The sequence below is a fragment of the Rosa chinensis genome, chromosome 4, assembly GCF_002994745.2.
Source record: "Rosa chinensis cultivar Old Blush chromosome 4, RchiOBHm-V2, whole genome shotgun sequence".
Classification (NCBI taxonomy): Eukaryota; Viridiplantae; Streptophyta; class Magnoliopsida; order Rosales; family Rosaceae; genus Rosa; species Rosa chinensis.
Window position 1 is genome coordinate 2,661,474 of NC_037091.1, and position 24,204 is coordinate 2,685,677.

At 38.4% G+C, this 24,204-nt stretch overlaps 3 protein-coding genes across 18 annotated transcripts; 1 reads left to right on the forward strand and 2 right to left on the reverse strand.

Annotated features, from left to right (window-relative positions):
- Positions 1–82: 82 nt before the first annotated feature.
- Positions 83–9,578, forward strand: LOC112196975 (disease resistance protein RUN1). 16 transcript variants are annotated; one of them, XM_040518473.1, is made up of 13 exons: positions 83–877; positions 1,006–2,107; positions 2,319–2,606; positions 2,731–3,871; positions 3,917–4,200; positions 4,395–4,439; positions 4,661–4,839; positions 5,348–5,470; positions 5,730–5,858; positions 7,154–7,257; positions 7,578–7,792; positions 7,871–7,936; positions 9,095–9,578. In XM_040518473.1, the coding sequence occupies exons 1-5, from the start codon at positions 330–332 to the stop codon at positions 4,033–4,035; spliced, it is 3,198 nt and encodes a 1,065-aa protein (XP_040374407.1). In that variant the 5' UTR covers positions 83–329; the 3' UTR covers positions 4,036–4,200; positions 4,395–4,439; positions 4,661–4,839; positions 5,348–5,470; positions 5,730–5,858; positions 7,154–7,257; positions 7,578–7,792; positions 7,871–7,936; positions 9,095–9,578. The 16 variants fall into 16 exon arrangements, with proteins under 16 accessions (XP_040374407.1, XP_024193257.1, XP_040374395.1 ...); XM_040518461.1 differs by adding an exon at positions 4,973–5,083 and having other exon boundaries at positions 85–877; positions 2,731–4,200; XM_040518464.1 differs by adding an exon at positions 6,338–6,411 and having other exon boundaries at positions 85–877; positions 2,731–4,200; positions 7,134–7,257.
- Positions 9,579–12,426: 2,848 nt separating this feature from the next.
- On the reverse strand, positions 12,427–14,705 carry LOC112200662 (40S ribosomal protein S3a). The gene is made up of 7 exons (XM_024341678.2): positions 14,593–14,705; positions 14,458–14,505; positions 14,240–14,345; positions 13,509–13,646; positions 13,228–13,413; positions 12,899–13,099; positions 12,427–12,706 (listed from the first exon to the last, which is right to left on the reverse strand). Exons 1-7 carry the CDS (start codon positions 14,601–14,603, stop codon positions 12,617–12,619), a joined length of 780 nt encoding a protein of 259 aa, XP_024197446.1. The 5' UTR covers positions 14,604–14,705; the 3' UTR covers positions 12,427–12,616.
- A 6,014-nt stretch (positions 14,706–20,719) lies between these two features.
- On the reverse strand, positions 20,720–22,006 carry LOC112200512 (leucine-rich repeat extensin-like protein 6). Its single transcript, XM_024341551.2, has one exon. The coding sequence runs from the start codon at positions 21,966–21,968 to the stop codon at positions 20,886–20,888; it is 1,083 nt and encodes a 360-aa protein (XP_024197319.1). The 5' UTR covers positions 21,969–22,006; the 3' UTR covers positions 20,720–20,885.
- Between the last annotated feature and the right edge of the window lie 2,198 nt (positions 22,007–24,204).

Below are 24,204 nucleotides of genomic sequence, written 5' to 3' on the forward strand. Positions count from 1 at the left end.
TAATGATTTTCCAAGTCTTCTAAGTCATCACCCTCTCAAAAAAGAAGAAGAAAAAGAAACAATTCAAGTCTTCCAAGTCATCACCTCTGAAAAAAGAAAAAGAAAAAGAAACAGTCTTCCTAGAAAATTTTCGTCCTAGTCTAAAAAGAAAAAGTGAGGAGATAGTCCTTGGCAAGTGCGCCTCGTGAGTGTACAGTAAAAGAGGTTCTGATTCAGTCCATTTTCAACCTCACATTCACATTGCAGCAGGCACCAAGAAACTATCTTCTTGAGAGTTGAGAACTCAGATCTACAATACAAAAGCACTCGAGGAAGGCAACATTCAACAGATGCAGCAAAGCAAGCAGAATATGGCTTCTCTGAACTATGAAGCAGCAGCCAGTTCTTCATCTTCTTCTCTCCCACTTTCTCCTACTGATCACCAAAAGCATTACACATACGAGGTCTTCCTGAGTTTTCGAGGCGAGGATACACGCTTTAATTTTACAGATCATTTGTATACTGCCCTGTGTCAGAGGGGAATTGAGACCTTCAGAGATGATGATAAGCTTCCAAGAGGAGAAGACGTATCACAAGAGCTCCTCAAAGCAATTGAGGAGTCCAGAGTTTCAATCGTCGTCTTCTCTCAAAACTATGCTTCCTCAAGGTGGTGCTTAGATGAACTGGTCAAGATACTTGACTGCAGAAAATCCAAAGGACAGAAGTTTAGAGCTGTTTTCTACAAGGTGGCTCCCTCAGATGTACGACACCAAACAGGTGCTTTCGGTGACGCATTTGCTAAAATTGATCAATGCAAATACAAGGATAGCATCGGCAAATGGAGCGAGGCTCTTGAGGAAGCAGCAAATTTGTCTGGATGGACTTTCGAGGAGGGCCGGTATGTTTTTAACCCAACCCCACTAGCTAGTTGATTAGTTAGCCTATTTTTTATTTATATTGAAAAATCCATATATTAATCTTCTACTTTATTCGATTTCCTATATGTACGTGCTTTTAATTTCATAGGTACGAGACTGAATTTATCAAAGAAATTGTTGAGGATTTGTTCGCCCAAGTAATAAACCCTTCATGTGAGTTGCACGTTGCTGAACGTCCAATTGGCTTGGGGTCTTGTAGACAAGAGGTCAACAAACTTTTAGATGCCAAGGAGAATAACATGGTTGGCATATGGGGGCCTGGTGGAATAGGAAAAACCACAATTGTAAAGGATGTGTTTAATTCAATTCGCCATAAGTTTGAAGGTAGCTGTTTCTTGGCCGATGTTAGATCAAAAGGCATAACCCATCTGCAAGAGACACTTTTGTCTCATTTGAGTTTAATATCTTTGAATGTGCACAGTGTTGATGAAGGACTCAGTTTTATAAAGATAAGGATGCGACATAAAAAAGTTCTCTTAATCATTGATGACGTGAGTCATTCTAGCCAATTACAGAACTTAGTTCCATCCCCTGATTGTTTTGGGTCGGGCAGTAAAATTCTCATAACAACAAGAGATAAACGTTGGCTAATTGCTCATCAAGTTGATGAAGTATACGAGGTCAAGATGTTAAATGATCGTCATGCTTTGGAGTTGTTTAGCTTGAATGCATTCAAAAGAAATAGACCTCCAAGCGATTATCTGGAACTTGCACAACATGCAGTACGCTATGCCCAGGGCCTTCCATTAGCTTTGATAGTTTTAGGCTCTCATCTATTTCGTAGAAGCAGAGAGGAGTGGGAAGCTACATTATATAGTTGTAGGGGAGAAGATCCCCACAAAGAGATAAGAGACATTCTCAAAATAAGTTATGATGCTCTGGGAGTAGATTTAAAAGGATATTTTCTTGATATCGCTTGTTTCTTTAAAGGGAAGCTTGTAGACGATGTGAAACCAATACTAGAAGCTTGCTACGACCTCAAATCAGTGATTGGTATTAAACAACTCCAAGAAAAGGCCTTAATAAGAATTGACGATGAGAATAATTACTTTGGTGATAGGATTTGGATGCATGACTTGATAGAAGAAATGGGTAAAAACATAGTGTATCAAGAGTCACCTGATGAATCGGGGGAACGCAGCAGACTGTGGAGTAAAGAAGATGTCAACGAAGTTCTAACAAATAATACAGTAAGTATAATAATGATGTTTTGTGTTTTTCAATTCGGAAAGCATTTTATATTGAATATAATTTCTTATTGAGACCTTGAAGAAAACTGTATTGAAACAGTACTTGTGCTTCCAATAGAAATTGCTATGTTTTTTTTGTTGTTGTTGGTCTGAATAGAAATTGCAACCATAAATGTTGCTAGGTTAATAAGCTTGCTTTCTTTTACTGTAGGGAACAAATAAAGTTAGAGGCATTCAACACCAGTGGCCATCATCTATGATATCTTTGAATGCTAAAAGCTTTTCAGAGATGAAGAAGCTTAGATATATTTCTATTAGCGAGTATATGAAATATGAATGTTTTTCTGGAGATATTGATTATCTTTCCAAGCAGTTGAGGTGGCTGGATTGGCCAAAATGTCCGTTGCAATCTTTTCCATCCGATTTTCATGCAAACAGACTTGTAAATCTCGATATTTCTGGGAGTTACAGAATCACACAACTATGGGAGGGACGTAAGGTACTATAATCTAATAATTCATTTTATTTCAAGACTTCTTTAATTAAAAATAAGTAATAGATAACTGTGTTGTAAACTACTGCATCCACTTGGTTGATCTTTTCATTTTTCTTTTGCCATACAGAATTTTTCAAGTCTAATACATATGAATTTAAATGGTTGTACATCCCTAAAGGAACTCCCAGACTTCAGTGGAATCCCTAACTTGAAAGAGTTGGATCTATCTGAGTGTACCAGTTTAGTTAAGGTTCCTGATTCTGTTGGATTGCTTGATAAGCTCATTACCTTGAATGTTGACTGTTGCTCTAACCTTATTATGTTTCCAAGAAAAATCAACTTGAAATCTGTAGAAACAATCTCTATTAGCTATTGCAAGCTTGAGGAATTTTCAGAAGTTGGGGAAGAGATGGTTTCCTTGAGAAGTTTGATGCTAAGTCGCACTTACATTAAAGAATTGCATCCGTCCATTACAAGGCTTATTAGGCTGGAAGAGTTGGACCTAGAGGGCATTCAAAATCTTACAACCCTGCCGTATGATATTTATGAGTTGCACAATCTAGTGAGTCTTAACGCGAGTGGATGCTCAAAACTGGCTACATTTCCAAAAATTCCAGTAAAGATGGATTTCTTGGGATGGCTCTCTCTTGAAGGCAGTGACATAAGAGAATTGGATGAGTCAATTGAAAATCTCATTGGGCTTGAATATTTGAATCTTACTGATTGCAAAAATCTCACGACTTTACCATGCAGCATTTATGGGTTGCAAAATTTAGGGGAGCTTCATCTTGGTGGATGCTCAAAACTCGCTAGATTTCCAACAAATACCAAAATTTTGAATGTCGATGGTTGCTCACTATCACTTCCCAAGCTATGGAAGTTAAGTACCGTAGGATGCAGTTTATCAGATTGTGATTTCCTGATGACTCTTGATTGCTGGGAAACATTAAGGTATCTTCGGCTGGCAATGAACAATTTTGTTAGTCTTCCTGCTTGCCTCACCAAATTTGTCAACTTACAGTGGCTTGACTTGGAGGGTTGCAAGAGACTCCGAGGAATTCCGGAGCTTCCACCAAACGTTGAAGTATCCACCATGGGTTGTGAATCACTGCACAGATCCTCGACCCCTTTACTGGAGGAGAGATTCTCGACATTGACAAATCCGTCAATTGAAGAGCCAACTCCGTCGTCATGGCTTTCTCTGTCTTCCGAACCGATACCGATTCATCCAAAACGACATCGCAGCGCGGAAGAACCATCACTGGCATCACTGGCTGAGTCGTCATGGCTCTCTCTTTCTCTCTCTACGGAACCAACACCAGTGAATCCTCCGAAACGACAACGCACTGCCGTCGGGGGGCAAGAATCGATGGTCCCCATGTTCCCTGACCTACACTCAACAGCTTCAACACCAAGCAGAGGAACCAACTGACTTGTTAAGGCTTTCTCTGAACTCTTCAGAACCAACAAAACCTGGTGGCCCAGTTAAAGGTGATCAAGACCAGTGGCTGTCTCTGTCTGTGCTGCCAACACTGCCATCCACTTCAGAACTCTGAACTCTGAACCATCCACTTCAGAGTTTAGTCGAGACAGAGAGGTTTGAAATCCCACCTGCGATTTATTTTATATATATATATATATATATATATATATATACATATATGTACTTGAAGCTTACATATATATATATATACACATATATATATACATATATATATATATATATATATACATATATGTACTTGAAGCTTCAGGGTGTGCCACAGCTAATAAGATTTCTACGTTTTTCAGGTTTGGGTATGAGGCTGTCTTCATCTGCTATTTACTCATCAATCTGTAAGTTCATGTATTCATCTTTTTACTTTTAGCCCATATGGGCAGATCTATGTTGTCTGTTACTGCATTAGAATTTGATACTTTGTACCTGTGTACTGTCTACAAACTTCTCTGATAAAAACATTTCCATGATGATGGAATCAATGAAGGCATGATGATGGAATCAATAGTAGCAAAACCTAAAGGGCTTTTATGAGTTGCTTTGTATTTATTGTGGACAGATGGAATCAATGAAGGCATGGTGCTTTGGATCTGGTAGGTGCTTGAGATTGGCTACATGATGATGGGGAATAATGGTATCAAAGCTGCTTTGTAGTCCTCCACATTGTTCATCCTCAATTGATTCAATTGTTGTAGCAGAACATTGGTGGTATCAGCTAACTAGGAAATGCAAATTAAGGTAGTCCATACATATTGGTTGATATGATCCCGTTATTAATATTTGGTTTCTGGTTCATTTTCTTTGCTTTCACTTTGTCACTATGTTGCTAGTCCATTGATATCATGCATTTTGGTTGCTTTTCCATTTGTAGTGGGGACTGTAGACTTTCCACTCTGAAAGGTTACATGTTCTGGCCAAGTGGGGTACATACTGATATATGCTATGTCTCCATAGTTGTACTCTTGCCTATACTCTTTTCCTAGTACGTACTTCTATGCTCTAGTGCCTATATGTTATTGTTCACGATTTTATCAAAACATATTATATTTAAAGAGCATGATGTTGCATTAACCACATGGTCCATGGATTAAGCACGTGGAATATGAAACTTATTATTTTAAGCAAAATCTTCCTAGCACATGCCACAAGCATATTCAATTTTATTCTACAGATTACAACTTGGAAATTCATAAATAAGTATGGCCAAAGATTTATCAAACTCATATACATCAATTTCTTGATATAGGAAGTTCTAGCCTGGCTTTGGCTAAATATCTTCCGTCAAGATGATGTGGCAGGCATATGCTGACTTTCTTGGGGAAGAAGGAATTGGTTTTCATTGTTTCTAAGGATGGTGTTGATGTTACAGGTACGTAGTTACTCCTTCTTGGAGTTTGCCTCTGTTGTAGATTCATGCAAGCAAGCATTAATTACTTGCTATAATCGAGCAGCATATATTCAGTAGTTAACATCAATCTGGTATAGTGGCACTTTAAGAAAGAGGAGCAACTAATTCTGCTTAATACTTATATTATGAAAAACTCGGATCTTAATATTCTGTTGATTGATGGCAATTTTGATTTCTAATGCATTCTTGAAAGAGTCTGATTGCGTGTATTGCATTGCAGTGATCATATGTGGTTGTTGATGAGAGTCTTCTAATTCATTAAAAAGTAGCGTGAGTCTCTTTAGAGGTTGCTGCAGGATCAGGCTCTATCCGAAAAGCGTTTCTATTCATCAAGACTGATCAATGAGATGTAAGTGTATATACGTAATAATGTTAGAATAAATAATTTATTACGTGTATCATTTCCCTTTTCAAATTTTGTAACTTAGAGGAAGTTCTAAAAATATTCAGTTTCAGAATAGTGCGTACATATTAATGTTAGTATTTTGACTTTAATTGATCATAAACCTACAATTAGAAACCAGTTTAATGAAATAAATAGAAAAATGAAAGAATTCTCATTCTCATAGGTTGCTCTGTAAATTTAGAAAAACAGTTGGAAGTATTGGAGTATCCTCAATTTAAAGACCTGCACTGAGTTCTCAAGTATCTCATCTTTGCCATTATCTTAATTACATGGATTTTCTATATTTTTCAGCCAATTCCCTTAATAAATCCCACCCACTGCTTCAATTAAATCCCAAATGTTGTTTCACCCTGTGTAATGCTTGTGCCTGTGGTAGTCTACATTAAGGGAAGCAAATTTCGCTTAGATTTGTTCTTTTACAGTGGTTTGAAGCAACCACTTGAAACGCTGCTGGAGTTTCAACTTCGAGTTTTAAAGTGTGAGAATCAAGGATTTTGTGAGTCTTCCTTCCTTGAAGATTTTCCAGTTTAGGGTTTTCTCTTTGTTCTAAAATCTGCAGATATTTTGCTTACTAGGGTTGACATTTGTAGACATTTGTTTTTTTTCTCCCAAAAAAAAAAAATTGTAGACATTTGGTTTTTCGACCCCTTTATTCTCTGTGTCATTTGTTTTTATTTATGTATTCGATGACAAACATATATTTATTTTCATGTTTATCTTTATATCAGTAGTTTGATTTTCAAATCTAAGGATTGTACTATATAATTGGTATACTTGACCAACTTTGCAAGTAGTAAAGAATATGCCTTCTTTGGTTCTGGTTGTAAGACAGACATTGCTGTACTATATGGGAATGTTTGATGAGGCTGCTTCTTAAATACCAATCTGTAGGATTTGTAAAAAGCCTTGTATATTTTGTTCATATCCAGAAATACAAGAATATTATAATCTGAACCAGTGTGAGAATTTAACAAAAATTTCAAATGACAAAAATAACAAGCATAATATAATATTTGGAAGAACCTAAAGGCGTTTTATGAGTTTCTTTGTGTTATTGTGGAGAATATTGATGGCAATCAGTTAGGCACTGCATTTAAGGTAGTGCATACAAATGATCCAGTATTAATATTTGGCTTCTAGTTCATTTCTTTGGTTTCACTTGTTATTTACTACTATAAATGTTTCTGGGTGATTAACTTATTAATGTTATACATTTAGATTGTTGCTTCTGTTTACAGGGGGAACTATAAACTCTCCACTTGAATGGTTGCAGATTCGGGCAAAGTTGGGTACATGCTGATCTGACTGACTTTGAGACGACTGCAGAAAGCTAGAAGTCAGGGTATGTGCTATTTCCCTAGTACTTGTGTTGTACATGTGCCCATATACTTTTCCTAGTACTTCGATCTATGCTCAAGTACCTTTATCTCATTGTTTACTTGTTTTTGAAACATATCACATTAAGAGGCATGATGTTGCATTGTCCACATGGTCATTCTGTTATGCCAATGGAATGTGAAGCTGTCACATTAAGAAAAATATTCCTGGCACATTTACATTCCAGAGGCAGATTAAGTTGTCATCTATAGACTATATTCTAAATACATAAACAAATTTGGCCAATGATCTGATTGGATCATACACATCATTTTTTGGTATCAGCTCAGAGTCTGGTGATGCAGCAGGCAAAGAGAGAAAAAGACTTTGTCAATAGACTTTGTCAAGAGGAACCAACTGACTTGTTAAGGCTTTCTCTGTCTTCAGAACCAACAAACCTCGTGGCCCAGTTAAAGGTGATCAAGACCAGTGGCTGTCTTTGTCTTAGCAACCAACACTACCATTCACATCATTTAGCTATTTATTAGTGAGACAGAGAGGTTTGAAATCTTCCTGCTATTTATTAGACTTGAAGCTTCAGAGTGTGCAAGAACTAATAAGATTTCAACATTTTTCAGGTTTGGGTATGAGCCTGTTTTGAGGCTGTTGCACGCTGTCCTCATCTGCTATTTACTCATCAATCCGTAAGTTCATATATTCATCTTTTCCTTTTAGCGCACATGGGCAGATCTATGTTGTTTGTTACTGCATTAATATTTGATACTTTGTAATCATGTATATCATGTACAATTAAGTATGGCCTATTTTGAGGTGGATTAAGGCCAAGTCTCACATTTTCAGCCTAGCAATTATTATTCCAGAATTGAACAAATGGCCCAGTCAAGTCAGTCACTATAAGCACTACATAGTACATTCAAAGTGATGTATGCATTGGCAGTCAGAACTCAGAAACATGTATAGTCCATGCACTCTTTTTAGGCAGTGACTAGTGGTTACAGCACACAAAGCATTGTCATTGATTTTAATACTCCGAAACTGCTAATATAAGGAAAAAGAGAAGAAAATTAAATTCATCCTTAAACTATGTGACTAACTCATTCAGAAGGGAACAAAATGTCTTTCCATGTATCTCTCTCTATCTTTTTTTCTTTTTCTTTCTTTCTGGAATATGCATGCTCCAAACCCTTGATATGAATTAATCCCTGTATCAGACTTTAATTGTGTCAATAAACTTTACAATTTCCTAGCTAGAACTCAGACATTTAAGAAACAATGAACAAAACTTAGTGAATCTTTAAGAATGTAGTGATGCTAGCACATGATATGAGAAAATGCAGAAGCCCATGATCATGGAGATTCTTTCAAGCCAACTAATGGCTATTAGTAACTAAAACTTACCTGTGTACTGTCTGCAAACTCCTCCAATTTTCCATAATATAATAGTTAGCATAATATAATGGCTAGTAGCATGATGCTTTGGATCTGGTAGGAGCCTGAGATTGGCTTCGTGAAATAATGGTATCAAAATTGTTTGTTATCGTCCTCAGTTGATTCCATTGTTGTAGGAGAATATTGGTGGTAATCAGCTAGCCAGGACATGCAAATTATGGTAGTTCATACAACTTGGTTGATATGATCCATTAGTAACATTTGTTCATACAACTTGGTTGATATGATCCATTAGTAACATTTGTATTCTGGTTCATTTTCTTTACTTTCATTTTGTAATTACTCTGTGCTAGGTGATTAATATCATGCAGTTTGTAGAAAGTGATTTTCATTGAGTTGATGTTTACAATTGTACACATATATAGCAGTAATAAACTGCTGTTACAATGCAGGCATTAACTATATTTACAGCTAGAATAAAAACTGCTCGGACATCTGCTGCATTTTTCATTGCACCTTCCCAAGATTGCCATATACAACCTGCAACAGCTCTTATCACCGCAAGCAATCCCCAAGTCTATAAAGGCTTCCAATACAAAGAGTTCCTTTCCAACTACCTAATGAAGGAGGGCAACACCGAAGTTGTACTTGAGCCCTTTAAACTCCAAATTTAGCTAGCTGTTGATGATCATGGAGTGAACTGTTAAGAGGGCCAAAAAAAAAAAATCCAAGATTCTTGTGCATTTGAATAATGTCTTGTTGATTTATGTGGCAGAAAAGACGGGACAACTAGTGGAACTTTAATTGTAGCCAAGCTACAGCTTGTGGTTTCGCAATGTACGTTTATCTATAACTTCATTAACCTTTACATATTCTACATTCTGCAAGACTTTGTACAAGACCAAGTCGCTCGAAATATTATCTTGACTTGCAAAACTATATGCAACACATGTATAGCTGAATATACAGAACCAACTACAAATCCAAGCCTTGCTTAGCACTAGCTCAATTTTCTCTACAATTTTCTGAGATTAGATTGATGACATTCAAAGAAAGCAATGGGGAAGCTTATTTCGAGATGGTACAATATTCGATCCTTGCCTGGGACTTGATATTCCTACCAGAAGCGAAGCCCAGGAAGCTTGCCCTTTCTATATGAAACAAAACTAAAATCCACTGATTTGAACAGTCTGGTATCCAAATGCAAACAATCTAGCAAGGACTTCTACCTTGAACATTTTCATGAAGGAGCTCCCAAAGTGAAGCAAACAATAGAAAATAGTAAACTAACAACTAGTTTTGCTCTTTCAATGGGAAGCCTCATAATTTGTGCCAATCATCTCCAACCTAAGCCACAAGAGTGCTGGCTGTGGTGGATTCACTGCAAAAAGAGTTCAAAGATGTAAATTTTGATACTGTTATGATGTCACACTCATGATAAATTTGTACTTGAGCAAGCAGAAGATTACTCGAGTTTAGCTCATGATGATGATCAATACGATTTTGAGGTAGATTGAATTGTGATTACTAGCTCCACTTTTCCCTTCTGCAAACGCTCTGTATTTCAGTACTCTGTTGATCACATACAATTAATATGTGATTTAACTTCCCTGTCTTTCTACAACATCAAAGAAAGATTGGCCAAGTCTTCCTAAAATCCTTAAGACTGCGGTAGCACATGGTGTAGATGATGCATAACTACATAACATGTACCTATACAATCACCTTTCCCAAATCGAAAATCTGCTTCAGAAGCTGGCTTCAAAGCTCACACAATAACATAATTGAGTCGCGTTCTATTATCATGAACATCCATTTGTGATGTTTTTTGTGTGCATGTTTGTTGAGGCTTCCTGCAAGCTTACAAGTTATGATAAACAAAATATGTTTGATTTCATGCTAAACTGTAAGAAAGAGTTTGATTATAGCCAAACAAAAATTTACATGATTATTGTAAGACAATAATATCATGCTATATATAATCATAGTTTGTAAAAAATATATGGCACTAATATGCAGAGAGAAGAGGCGTGGTATAGAGTAGTTATGATCTGATCTGATCATTATATTCGACCTAGTACAAACATTTGATAGAATATGTTTCTTGTTCAATGAAAACTAGGTTTAAACTTCAATTTTACAGCAAGAGATCAAAATCGAGATTTCTAGGAACAATATAGTGGGCAAAGAGCATATACCTACATTTTCCCCTTTCTTCGTTCTTTTTCTCTTCTGTTGTAGAGAAAAAAGCAAAATCGATATGGTGTCTCTATCTTTTAAAATATAGGGATATTATGCGAGGAAAAGCTTAACTTTAGACTGAATTAAACTACTTTCATATTTGTAATAGTAGTCTCTAATTAACTTATGTAGTGATGAAATAAATCCAAGCCACTCAAAGTAATTATTTATCAAGTTACTGTGACTCACTGGACCATTGGACAAGACTCTCTCTCTCTCTCTCATCCTCAAATAAATATTTTCCTTGGATGCTACGCCCCAGTTTCTCTCTCTAATTCATGGAAAATATTATTTTCAAGTGGATTTACACCCCAGTTGATGACAGTAAAAAATAATGCCTCGTGGATGTGATTTTCGGGATTCTGTTAATAGATTTTCATCCTTGGGTACTAGTGACCGAGAGAGCTGGCCTGTAATTTGTAAACCACTATAAAGTAGTACACACTTGAAGAGAATTTTTCTCAGAATTTGCAGGAAACCAATCAGAATGCATCAGCTTTAAGATAAGTCCACCTTATTAAATAGAAGGGATTTCTTTTGGTCTGGTCAATGGTTGGTATGCTTTCTTCAATGTTTTATGTTCAGTGGATCATTTCTTGGACTGTTGGTGAAAATCGAACTGTATTAGCTTTTTGATGCTGTGTAAGAATTAGGTTTTACCTAACCATAATAAGCTGCTTCTTCGTTCACTCTTTCTATCCCATAATAACAATAAAAGCCAAGTCATTGATGGAGAAACTCGGTAGTAGAACTTTTTCAAAGTGTATAATTCTCACATACCCTTAATTGGTGAAAACAGAGAAGTTCTTGAGAACAGTCTTCTCATACATCAACCATTTTCTCGTGTTCTTAATTGGTATCTCTGATATGCTGAAATCCAGTTGCCAATCACTCCTTTACATGTTCCTGTTAGTAATTGATCAAGGTATCAATATCATACTGTTATGGAGTTTTCCCATATGCATTGCAGATGGTAGTGGTAGCATTTCTTGGTTCGACGCAGAAGTTCGGTGCTTCAAAATCATGCTTTCAGTGCTTTTAGAAGAGAAACTAGTAACGAAGACATGGCAAACGTGGTGCAAACAAGGCAATTTGTAATTGCAATTATGTATTAATCCTGATAGTCTCAGCAGTGCAAGACACTTTTCATTACCAGTTGTGCACCACCTGACTTAAATGGGGTGAGACTGACCGGCTGTCTGCGTAGATCGTTTTGTAGTTCCACATCTACTTAGATATTAAGACAGATATTCCATCCTTTGCAACGTCTGGCATTACTACGATTGTGTTCAGGACTTAAACAAGCATCCTGTTTTGAAATCTCAATTTTCTTTTAGTAAATGCATGCTGGGATGAAGAGACAGAACAAATGAACAGCTAATGCAAACACATGCTGCAAGGCAAGCGCGCTACAGCATTTGTCAACACATTTATGTATTCCACTCTTGAAGAAAAACTCATTACGGTCCCATTTCAATAACTGTGGCGGAGGGGAAGCACCTTTTTAACCATTATGTGACAGCCAAACTTGGTCACAAACCAATAATGCAAAACATAAGACCAGTTAAAGCCGATCTAGAATTAAAATTTAATAAAATTCAGGTATTTAGAATTAAAGCACAAAATTTAAGTCAAAACGACATTCTAGTTCGCAAGCTAGAACATAAAGCAACAAGTAACACGGTATTCAGGTTCACGGGACATAATGGAAAAACTCTAAACACATGCAATTTCTAAGCTCCAACAATCTCAACTGGTGCCTCAGGGACTGCTTCTTCAGCAGGCCTCTCAACCTTGGTCCCAACATCTTCATCACCATGAACCTACATTCAACAGATGGACAATGCAATGAATCAGTATTGATTACAGTCTTCATCAGACACTAGTACTAAAACAATTGTGATATAGAACTGATGTGAAACTAAGTATAGTGGGGATATACAAACTGGCTTTTGAATGGGCAATGAATATAAATATTATGCTGATACCAAGAGAGAAAGCATAAAAGTACATACCTCCATAAGCTTTCCAAGATCGAACTTGGGTGCCTTTAAGATCTTGACCTTCCTGATGAAGACATTTTGTAGAGGATAGATGCTTGTAGTTGCCTTCTCAATATCTTTACCAATACTCTCAGCAATGAACTTGCGGACCAAATCCTTGAGATCACAAGATGTTGCCTGGGCAACCATGATCTCGGTCATCTTGCGGCGGATCTGACAAAAACAAAGGAAACATTGTCAATCGCAGCCACAAATACAAAACCCTATAATACATGAACACTAAGATTCACAATCTAACTTTCACATGGTTTAAGTGTAGAAATGAGAAGGAAAAAAAAAACCTGTCTAATCTGGCTAGACTGAGCATAACAGGTCCTCTTGACTTGATTAGGACGTCTCTTCGTGAATCCAATGCAGAACATCCTCAGTGTGTAGTTGTCTGTGGTCTTCACATCCACATGAGCTTCAATCAAGGTTTGCCATTTGCGCACCAAAGATCTCAACTTGTCAGTTGTGAAGTTCATTCCCTGCAATTCAACAGATCACATAAAAGATAAAGAGGCATTTAGATTAAAATTAAACCACACAAACATTATACAAGCGGGCAGACAAATGATCATACCCAGAAGTTTGTCAGAACAGTCCTTCCTTGAACATCTTCAGCTCTCAATCGCATCTTTCTGAAAGCATGCTCCTCATCACCCTGAAGGTCAGCAAGTGATGTCTCAAAGACTCTGTGCTTGAGTCCTTCGGAAGCAATCTGTAAGAAAAAAAAAATCCAAACAGTTGTTAACAAGTACGAACCAAGTCAATACCAAAGTAACATGCTTATTACAAATTGTTCTCAGCAGGGGTTATGCTTATGCACACTTCCCGTAAATGTATAAGCTTTACAACTTCCAAGTCATAGCAAACACAAAGCAATTTATTCATACATGAAAACACAGCTTTCGCTTCTATTTTATCATACAAAAAGCACGAAAACTAAACTCTCAAACTGATAGCAACAAGGATTTTAAAGCTCCCAAAACCATTTCAACAATCTCATTCTTAAACTAACATCCCAAAAAGAGCTTCGTGCTTTTAAAAACTACCAGCATGAATAACATTTTTCCAAAACAAAACCGATACGGAGACCACAAAACTCTTCAACAACGCTAATAACAGCAGAACAGATCCAATCCACGGAATAACAGTGTATTGTTTAACAATATCCCAAGCAGTTCCAAATGCCGAAATGAAAAACCCAACTCAAACATTCCAGCTTTCTTAATCAAACAAATTATCAAAAGCGAAACACGTAAATCAGCGAAAAAAGCATAGAGAGATATATAGAGAGGGAGGTAGAAATACCTTGGTACCCTGAGTACGGGTGACAAGAGTCTTTCCGACCTGCTTGACGTTGAAGATTGAAGGAGCCTTGATGTCATACCAGTCCTTCTTGGCAAAAGGATCAGCTCTGTTCGTTCACAAAACAAAATCGAAGTAAGAGAGATTGAAATCCAAAACACAAATACACTGAGAGAGAGAGAAATCAAAGAAAGAAAGAAAAAGGTCAGATCTGTGCTTACGCTTTCTTCTTTCCTCCCTTCTTGCCCTTGGAGATTCTCTTGTTCTTCCTGTTTCACACAAAGTTGGATTGTTAGAGAGATGAGGAGTCACAGTGAATAGCGAGAGAGAGATAGACAGAGAGAGAGAGGGAGTACCCGACGGCCATGGTTGGAAGAGTTGGGAGTGGCGGAGAGAGGCGACTGGGAGAGACCTAAGTAAGCGAAGCGGCTCTGAGCTCTCTCTTTGCGCGATGACACAGAAACCCTAATTCTTAGATATATGTAAGGATGGGATCCCTCGCATTACTGGGCCGGGCCTAGGTTTAATTCGTTCACGTCCGTAGCCCCAGACAGGCCCAACTATCTTATTTCTTTTTTTTCAAATTTTTTTTTTTTTTTAATCTAAAGAATCAATATGACTTTAAAAAATATATATATCTATATATATTATTTTAAGCTAGCAAATTACATTCGGTATAGGTTGGTGCAGTATTACAATAGATTTTTTTTTTTTTTTTTGTAATTTCCTTGTCTACTAAGCACTGCATGATCCAAGGCACTCACGGGTTAAGAGGCTTGGCTTGCTATTGAGTAGGGTTTGAGTTCGATTTCTTTCTAATTGGATTGCCTCGGCTAGGTCCGGGCTCTTTCTCTTCCTCTCTTGTCAATCATGGCACAGTGGGCAGTGGGGCTATTTTATGAGAACATGGGACAACTTTTCTTAAACGTTTTAGGCTCTAATCGTTGTCACGCATTATGGTGTGAGGTGTAAAATTTTAAAATAGGTTCCTAGTTAAGAAATGAGTCGGAGGAGAACTGGAGAAGCAACCCGACTTATTTAATAAATTCCCTCGAGGATGGATCCATTTAGGATGAATCTGGATAAAGCGGAATCAGGTTCTCGTAAAAAAAAATGGGTCGAGACAAAGGTAGCTCAATCTATTTGGAAAATTCCTCGAAGTGAAACCCCTTGAGGCAAATGCACGGAATCGAGTTCTAGTCAAGAAATTAGTCGAAAGGGAGGTGGCTCAACCTATCTAAGAAATTCCTCAAGATGAAATAGTCAAATAAAGCAAGGTTGAGAATGAATTTTCAGATATCCTATTCATCTCACAGTGGAGGTATATAAAGAGGATTACAGGAATACAATTAACTTACAGCTCTACTCTTTACCACACATAGAAAAGGTAAGTACTAACTACGATATAATTACAATATATTATATTCCTAATGTTAAGCTATGACTCACGCTAACACTCCCCCTCAAGTTGGCGTATACACATCAACCATGCCCAACTTGCTTAGTGAGTCATAAAACACCTTCTTGGAAACTCCTTTGGTAAGTATATCTGCAAGTTGCTCTTCAGTTGGAACAAAAGGAAAGCTAATCATTTTGGCATCTAGCTTCTCCTTTATAAAGTGACGATCAACCTCCATGTGCTTAGTACGATCATGCTGTACTGGATTCTGTGATATGTCAATAGCTGCCTTGTTGTCGCAATACAACTGCATGGTACTTTTGAGTTTGAAACCCAGATCGCGTAACAGATTCCTCAGCCACAGCAATTCACACACTCCGTGAGCCATACCTCTATACTCAGCCTCAACACTAGAACATGCCACAACTTTCTGTTTCTTACTCTTCCATGTAACCAAATTACCTCCCACAAAGGTAAAGTAACCAGATGTCGACCTCTTGTCTGTAATATTTCCAGCCAAATCTGCATCTGTGAAGCCACAAACCTCAAGAACATTGTTGTGTTTAGAAAACAGTACTCCCCTTCCTGGAGCTGACTTAAAGTATTTCAAAATCCTCATAACAGCATCCATGTGACTCTCACTCGGGTTATGCATGAACTGACTCACCACACTTACTGCATATGCAACATCTAGTCTAGTATGAGCTAAATAAATCAAGCGCCCAACCAACCTCTGATAGCGAGCTCAATTAGTAGGAACCTGATCTAGATACTCAGCTAAACAATGATTCTGCTCAATAGGAGTATCAATAGGTCTGCAATCCAACAAACCTGTCTCTGCTAGCAAGTCAAGAACGTACTTCCTTTGGCACAAGTAGATCCCTTCTCTCCCCCTGGCTACCTCAATTCCTAAGAAGTACTTAAGTTCACCCAAGTCCTTCATCTCAAATTCAGAGGCTAGCTGTCTCTGTAGCCTATCCATCTCAACAGTATTATTGCTAGTGATTACCATATCATCCACATAAATAATTAGAGCTGTTACCTTCCTTTGTTGATGCTTGAGATCCAAGGTATGGTCTGAATTGCTATGTCTGTAACCAACCTTCCGCATGAATTGTGAAAATCTTCCAAACCAAGCACGAGGTGACTGTTTGAGACCATACAGAGATTTTCTCAATCTGCAGACAAAATCACCAGGAGAAGCAACTACATACCCAGGTGGAAGGCTCATGTACACTTCCTCGGCTAACTCTCCATGAAGAAATGCATTCTTGACATCAAACTGTCGGAGTGGCCTGTTTAAACTAGCAGCAAATGAGAGCAGAACCCGAATAGTGTTCATCTTGGCAACAGGGACAAACGTTTCATCATAGTCTATACCATACATCTGAGTAAACCCCTTTGCTATAAGGGGTGCTTTGTACCGATTCACTGATCCATCTGCATTATGCTTCACGGTAAACACCCAACGACAACCTACAGCCTTCTTGCCTTGTGGTGGAGGCACAAGCTGCCAAGTATTGTTCTTTTGCAATTGCCTTCCTCCACTTTGGATTCCCCAACGCATCCTGCACTTTGTTAGGTACTGGCACAGCAGATATTTGATTCAAAAATGATTCATATGACTTAGACAACTTCCTAGTGGACATATAATTGGCTACTGGGTATTTTGATTTGGCAGCAAGAGTAGGTTCATATCTTTTGGTTGATTGACCCCGAGTGGTCCCATTTGGTAACACATATTACTCAACATTAGCCTCACTACTGCTAGTACTAGTGGGTGGACATACCTCAAATGAGTGATCTTCAGTACCAAGAAGCTGTGGGTCAGGGGTAGAAGCGATGGCAGGAGGGGCAGTTGTGTCTTCAACTTCATTTTTAGCCATATAAACTGGTGCGTGGATGTTTAGAGCTACTTCTTCAAGAGGTGGAGACAAGTCAGGCACATATAACACATTATGAAGTTCTAAAGTGAGAGTAATACGAACTGACCCTAACCCTAACACAGGAAAGGCCTCACCATTGGCATTGGTTACATAGGACACTGGTGGGGAAAACAATTCAGTAAAATATGATTTGTCATAAGTCATATGATCGGAGGCACCAGAATCAATAATCCATGTATCAGAACCAACAAAGTTAGAAACCTTTAAAGCCATCCCAATTTTACCTCGACCAGCTATAGAGGCTGTAGGAGTAACTCCACCTGCTGTATGATGATCTTGGCCAACCACGCCATAGAAATCTGGTTCTTGGACCAATTGAATAGCAGCTGCTTTCGCCTTAGGACGATAGCCTTGCTTTTTAGGTTTAAGGTGTGGGTTCAACTTCCAACAAGTCTCCCGACCATGCCCAAGGTCGTTGCAATAAGAACATTGAGGACGAGTGCGGTTGGTGAAGCCTTGTGGAAACCTTGCTGAAGAAGTGGGGCTAAACTCTGCTGATGAAGGAACGGTGCCGATGACTGGGCCTGAATGGCTAGGCTAGATACTTCAACCTGTGCATGTTTGACACTCTCCTGCTGAGACTCATCTTTATGGATGTATGTAAAAGCCGTGTTCAAACTAGGCAGGTCTGTCATTCTAAGCAATTCTCCCTTGGCACTGCTATGCTACTCATCAAGCCCTCTCAGGAATACATGAACCCTTTCTAGCTCTTTCTCCTTCTGGTACCACACAAAATCTTCTTGATTCTTGATCTTGCAAGGACGCTTCTGATCAATTTCAGCCCATACATTCTTCAGCTTGGTGAAATACATAGCTACTGGTTGCCCATTCTGTTGCATACTAGCAGCTTTACACATCAATTCATGAACCTGTATAAAATCAGACTCGTTGGTATACAAATCCCCCAATGTCTTCCATATCGCCTCAGCAGTTTCACATTCTTCCACCATCTGTAGCACATCATCAGTCATCGCTCGAAATAGAATTGACATTACAAACCCATCATCATCTTCCCACTTAGCATAGGCCTCCCCATCATCTTCCCTAGGAGCCTTGATTGTTCCAGTCACATGCCCCATTTTGTGAATTCCACGGAGATAAACTGACATAATCTTCTTCCATGTTCGGAAATTGGTACCAGTGAGTTTGGTACCCCTGAAAGAACCACCTTCTGAGCTCTTGACAGAGACCTCAACCTTTTGCATCTCATTGGCCTTAGAACTTTGACTGTCATCACCACCCATTGCAATAGTACAATAGCAAAAAACACACAAAACCCAAAGTATGTAGCGGAAATAAGAACAGAAACGGCTCCAAAAATAATAACAGATTCTTATTTTCCTTTTTTTTTTTTTTTTTGGAACCTGTTGGAGTTTGACCAGGTTGAGTCGACTGGGTCGAGTTGACCGAGTTGAGTCGACTGGGTTGAGTTGACCGAGTTGAGTCCGATCGATTTGGGTTGCGATTTGCTTACTGCTGTTCTAGCCCGAAGATTGGAGCAGACAACCAAAGGTGGGTCGTCTGGGCACGGCCGGTGTGAAGGCTGACGAAAAGAACGTGGCGGAGAAGAGGATCACGATCTAGAAAAAACAGATCTGGAGAATCGATCTTTAGGTGGGTGCCCAAAGTAACTTGCTGGGTCTGGTCTGGGCAAAGCGATGGGACGAGAACTGCGACTGGGATTGGAGCGGCTTGGAGAGTCTAGGCTGAAGACGAAGGCGATCTGTATTGAAAAGATCGCCGGTCTTGGCAGGTGAGCAACTGGACGATGAAGATGGTTGTGTGCAAAGATGGTTGGACGGTCGTCCTTGGATGAACGACAAAGTCAACCTGGACAGGCGGAGAGCACCAGCGGTCTCTTGGTTGAAGACGAAGCCGACCTGGAAGAGAGATTGACGTCTGCCAAGGTGGAGAGCGACATCGTACAGAGACCGACCCAAATAAATGGGTTCAAAATATAACTATCTTCTTTGGATTGAGAGAAGACTAAAGGAAAAGACGAGACAAAGTCATTTTCGGATCTTTGCTCTGATACCAAGTCAAATAAAGCAAGGTTGAGAATGAATTTTCAGATATCTTATTCATCTCACAGTGGAGGTATATAAAGAGAATTACAGGAATACAATTGACTTGCGTCTCTACTCTCTACCACACATAGAAAAGGTAAGTACTAACTACGATATAATTACAATATATTATATTTCTAATGTTAAGCTATGACTCACGCTAACAGAAATCCCCTCGAGTAGATCTCGATAAAGCGGATCCAAGTCATGTGGAATCAGGCTCCAGTCAAGAAATTGACTAAGAGGGAGGTGGCTTATCCTATCTGAGAAATTCCTCAGGACAAAATCCCCTCAAGGTGTATCTCTGAACAAGGCGGATCAAGTCAGCTCGACCAAATCTGTAACAAGCGAGAAACACTCACCTACTTCATCTTAAGGGTGATGTTATGGACCTACTAATGCCTACTTGTGGAAGTTGCACATCACTATGCGCATTAACTATGATATCCGCTTAAGCTCGATCACCTATAAACACTTAGTAAGGTGAACAATCGAGGTAAAGCAATCAACCTCTACTCCACTTATTACAACTTAAACACTCGCTCCATAAACTTTTTGCATGTACTCCCTCTTTCAACTTGACTTGCCAGTGCCGATTGAAATTCCGATGGAATAGAAACAACTTCTTGATTAAGAAGCCTTTACTCTCACTCCAGTCACCAAAAATAGGTGAGAAGAACTTCTAATGAATTTTTTGGTACTAACATATTATATTGGATTTGCGTGGTTATGTAGGATAAAGTTCTTTTATTGCTTCGTCTATTTTGGTTGATTCTCTCATAGAAGATTATACTTGATTATTGATCTATTAACAAAATGACCTTACATGTAATTAATTTGATATGTCAATAGTATTATCAAATTAGTGGTCACTAGTCATTACAAGCTTGTGAGTTGTGACAAATAATACATTTATACTACTAGTCGGGCGCTCGGTGCTCCACCAAACTACCAAAGTATGAAATACCAACTAGCTCAAGGTCGAGCAGCATCTCTCTAAATCATTAGGCTAAAGACTAATTCACATTCTATCCCACAACAACGAAATTAAGAACAAAGATATGTAATAATACTGGTCATAAGTTCATAACTATTATATTTAAAAAGAGAATTCCTTTGTAATTAAGCAATATATTTGAACAAATATTGTGTTTCAGTTTCATATTGTACTGCTCAACAAGAAAACTAGTAATCGAACTTCATTCTTTGTCGACCGAGGTGGGGTGGTGGACTGGTGGTTACGCTCCACAGTTGGCCAAATTATTATGGGAATGAAATGCGGCACATTCTTTTGCTGATCTCTGGAGTGGCCTATATGGTATGCAATTCCTCCTATCATCTGTTTCTTTCAACCTCACACACATCTCTGGTTGACCACAGAAGTAGTTATTTGAAGAGTTAAAGCTCTCCAACTTATGCAAAGAGCAAACACTTGCCGGAATCTGCCCAGAAAATCCGTTATTTGCCACATTCAGTTGCTCCAAGCTCTTCATCCCACCCATTGACTCCGGCAATGAACCGTCCAACTTATTGTTGCTTACATCAAATACTGTCAATTTGTCCAAGCACCCAATATTCGAAGGCAAACACCCTTCTAGTCCACTATTCGTGAGTATAACTTCGTTTAATGTATCCTTCATTTTGGCCAGACTTGAAGGAAATCCACCTTTGAAGTCGTTGTTTGCTAACACGATCACGGAGACTGAGGAGTTGCCGATGTTTTGAGGCAATGAACATTGGAACTTGTTGTTGTTAAGGAACAAGGCATCGAGTTTTAAATCGAAAAGGGCAGGAGGAATTCGACCTTCAAAGTTGTTGTATCTAATATCTAAGTACTTGAGCGAAGGAAGGCAAAGAACAGATGAAGGAAATGGACCTGAGAATTGGTTATTACTAATATCAAGCTCATAAAGAAGATAAAGACCACGAAAGCTAGAAGGAATGGTGCCACAGAACTTGTTTGAGTTTATGTGCACGACAGCTATGTCGACTAAGAGGCCGAGTTCTTCAGGCAATGAACCAGCTATGTTGGCGTGGTTTAGGTCTACTCCAGCCACGGTAGTGATGTGAGGGTCATCAAGGGCCTGTGCACAGTAGACTCCGGTGTAGCTGCATACGTTTGGGCCGCACCAGTTGGCGGTGAAGTTGTTCGGGTCTGAGGTGATGGCATGTTTCCATGCTTGGAGAGCTTGGTAAGCCTTTTGAAGTCTAGCATTAACGGGAAAGGTTTGAGGGGAATGAGAAACTTGGTGCGAGGGTTTGGAGATGAAGGTGATAGAGAGAATGATCAAAATGGATAGAGTGAGATTTGGAGATTTCATTTTAAAGAATGTAGTGCTACACAATTAAGTATGCTCATATGAAGTTTAGGATTGGAGTTTATATATGGGTTTTGAGTCTTCTTAAATAATTAAACCCACATTGCTACCTAAAATCTCTTTAATTAAATTTAATTGACTTTTTGATAATTAGTAGGTGACAAGAATGTTCTTCATGCAAGATGCACCGGCATGCATGATAATTCCATGGAAAGGATAGAGGTGCTTCTTTCTTGTAGACATCTAAAGAGGGTTGGAAGGAAATTTGGCAGCTGATCCTACCAAACACACGGTTTTTACCAGTTCCATTGTCAATCTTTAAATTAATATATGTATAGAGATACACTGTTGAACGGAGATAAAGATACATATTCTTTTGCATTTTTTTCAAGTTATTTAACATGGATATTGTTAAACAAAAATTGGTCTTGATGCAGAACAATTCAAGTAGATTGCTAGTTGTATATTGAATGTCACCATTGTATCTCTTTGTTCCTCCTTTATTTGAGAAGTCAGATATTAAAGTCACACACCCTCACACGGCAGAGCAGGTAGAGATATATAGAGCTTGTAGTTGCATGGTCAATTCGAGCATGCTTGAGTTTTGATTCTTCAATTTCTTTTGGCATTCGATTTACTTGTGATTAGAAGTTTGATTAATTTTAAAGCCACTTGCAAGAGGATATATATATATATATATATATATATATATATATATATATAGTTCTAGCTTGTTCTTCAGGACATCAGGTAAAAAGTTGCATAGATTCTGATTGATTATTAGAGTTTGCTTGTACAGGAAATGGAAAATTCTTGAGCAACACAATGACAAGTTTATTGAACACAAAATTGGATAGAACAACCATGCAAATAATGGGTGAAGTCCAAATTATTCAGCTATATCAGACTATGATCCTAAATTTTAGTTAGCACTCACCACAGAGCCTATTCCCATCCATGTAACCATGAACTGGTTGTCCATATGAAATATAATTCTTGTGGATTCTTTGTTCTAGCTTTGTGGGTGTACAATTTTAGAATAGGTTTCTAATCAAGAAATGAGAAATAATGGGTCCTCAATCATCAAGAAATGGGCTGAAGGAGAAGTATCTCGACGTGTTTTGGAGATTCTGGAGGCGAGATCTCTTCAAGGCAGATCTAGGTGAGGTGAAATCCATTCAAGATGGTCTAGATGAGGTGAAATCCTCTTAATGGAGATCTAGGTGAGATGAAATCATGTTCTAGTCAAGAGATGGATCAAGAGAGACGGCTAATCTATTTAGGGAACTTTGAGCCTCGAGGTGGATCTGGATAAGGTGAAAACCGGTCAGTGGAATTAGTCAACTCAGTCGAATCCGTAGCAAGTGGGAAGCAGTTCCTCACATTGCCTTGAGAGTGGCGTAATGGATTCACTAACGCATGACTTGCGACTTTGCACACCCTTACGCGCACTAGTTGAGATGCGCTCAAGCTAACCTATAAATACTTGGTGAGGTGAACATTCGAGAAAAACAATTAATTCTGCCTACACTCACAAGTACTAAAACACTCACCAACTTAGGCATGTAAGGGTCTCAACTAGTGCGCGTAAGGGTGTGCAATAATAAGGGTGCTAAATTCTGTCTACACTTCTCAGCTTTCCAAGGTTGCTAAATAATTATTATTATTTTTTATTTTATTTTTTTTTAACACTAAAAGACCTAATATCTCTCTTAGTTTTTTTCGTCATTGTACATAATCCCTGGATTTTCCAATAAGAATGTTTTTCTTGTAATCTTCTCTCGATAAAGACAAAAAAAGGGTTGATTGAGGGTTAATAAAATGTTTTTTTTTTTTTTGAGAAACTGTCAACTCAATTTTATTAATAAGAAACAGAATAAAAATTACAACTGATAGATGTAGAAACTACATCAAAATATAAAATAACAAAAGAAATACTAGATGCAACAAAGCATCAGAAATAAAACCTAACAAGGGTGCGGAGGGATGCAATTAAGCATTTGATGAAGCACCGGACCGAGTCCGGGCTATGTAAAACGGGACCAATAGTATGGTCAACCATACTTCCACGCAAAGATATGCGTCGAATAGAGGGTAACCTTCTATCAAGAGAACCGCCGGTAGTGTGACCGACCTTGCCTACTCCACACAAAATAATGCGCTGAATAGAGAGCAATTTTCTACCTAAGTAACCGAATAAGTAATTCCGGCATGCAGATAAATGTAGGGCCCAAAAGAA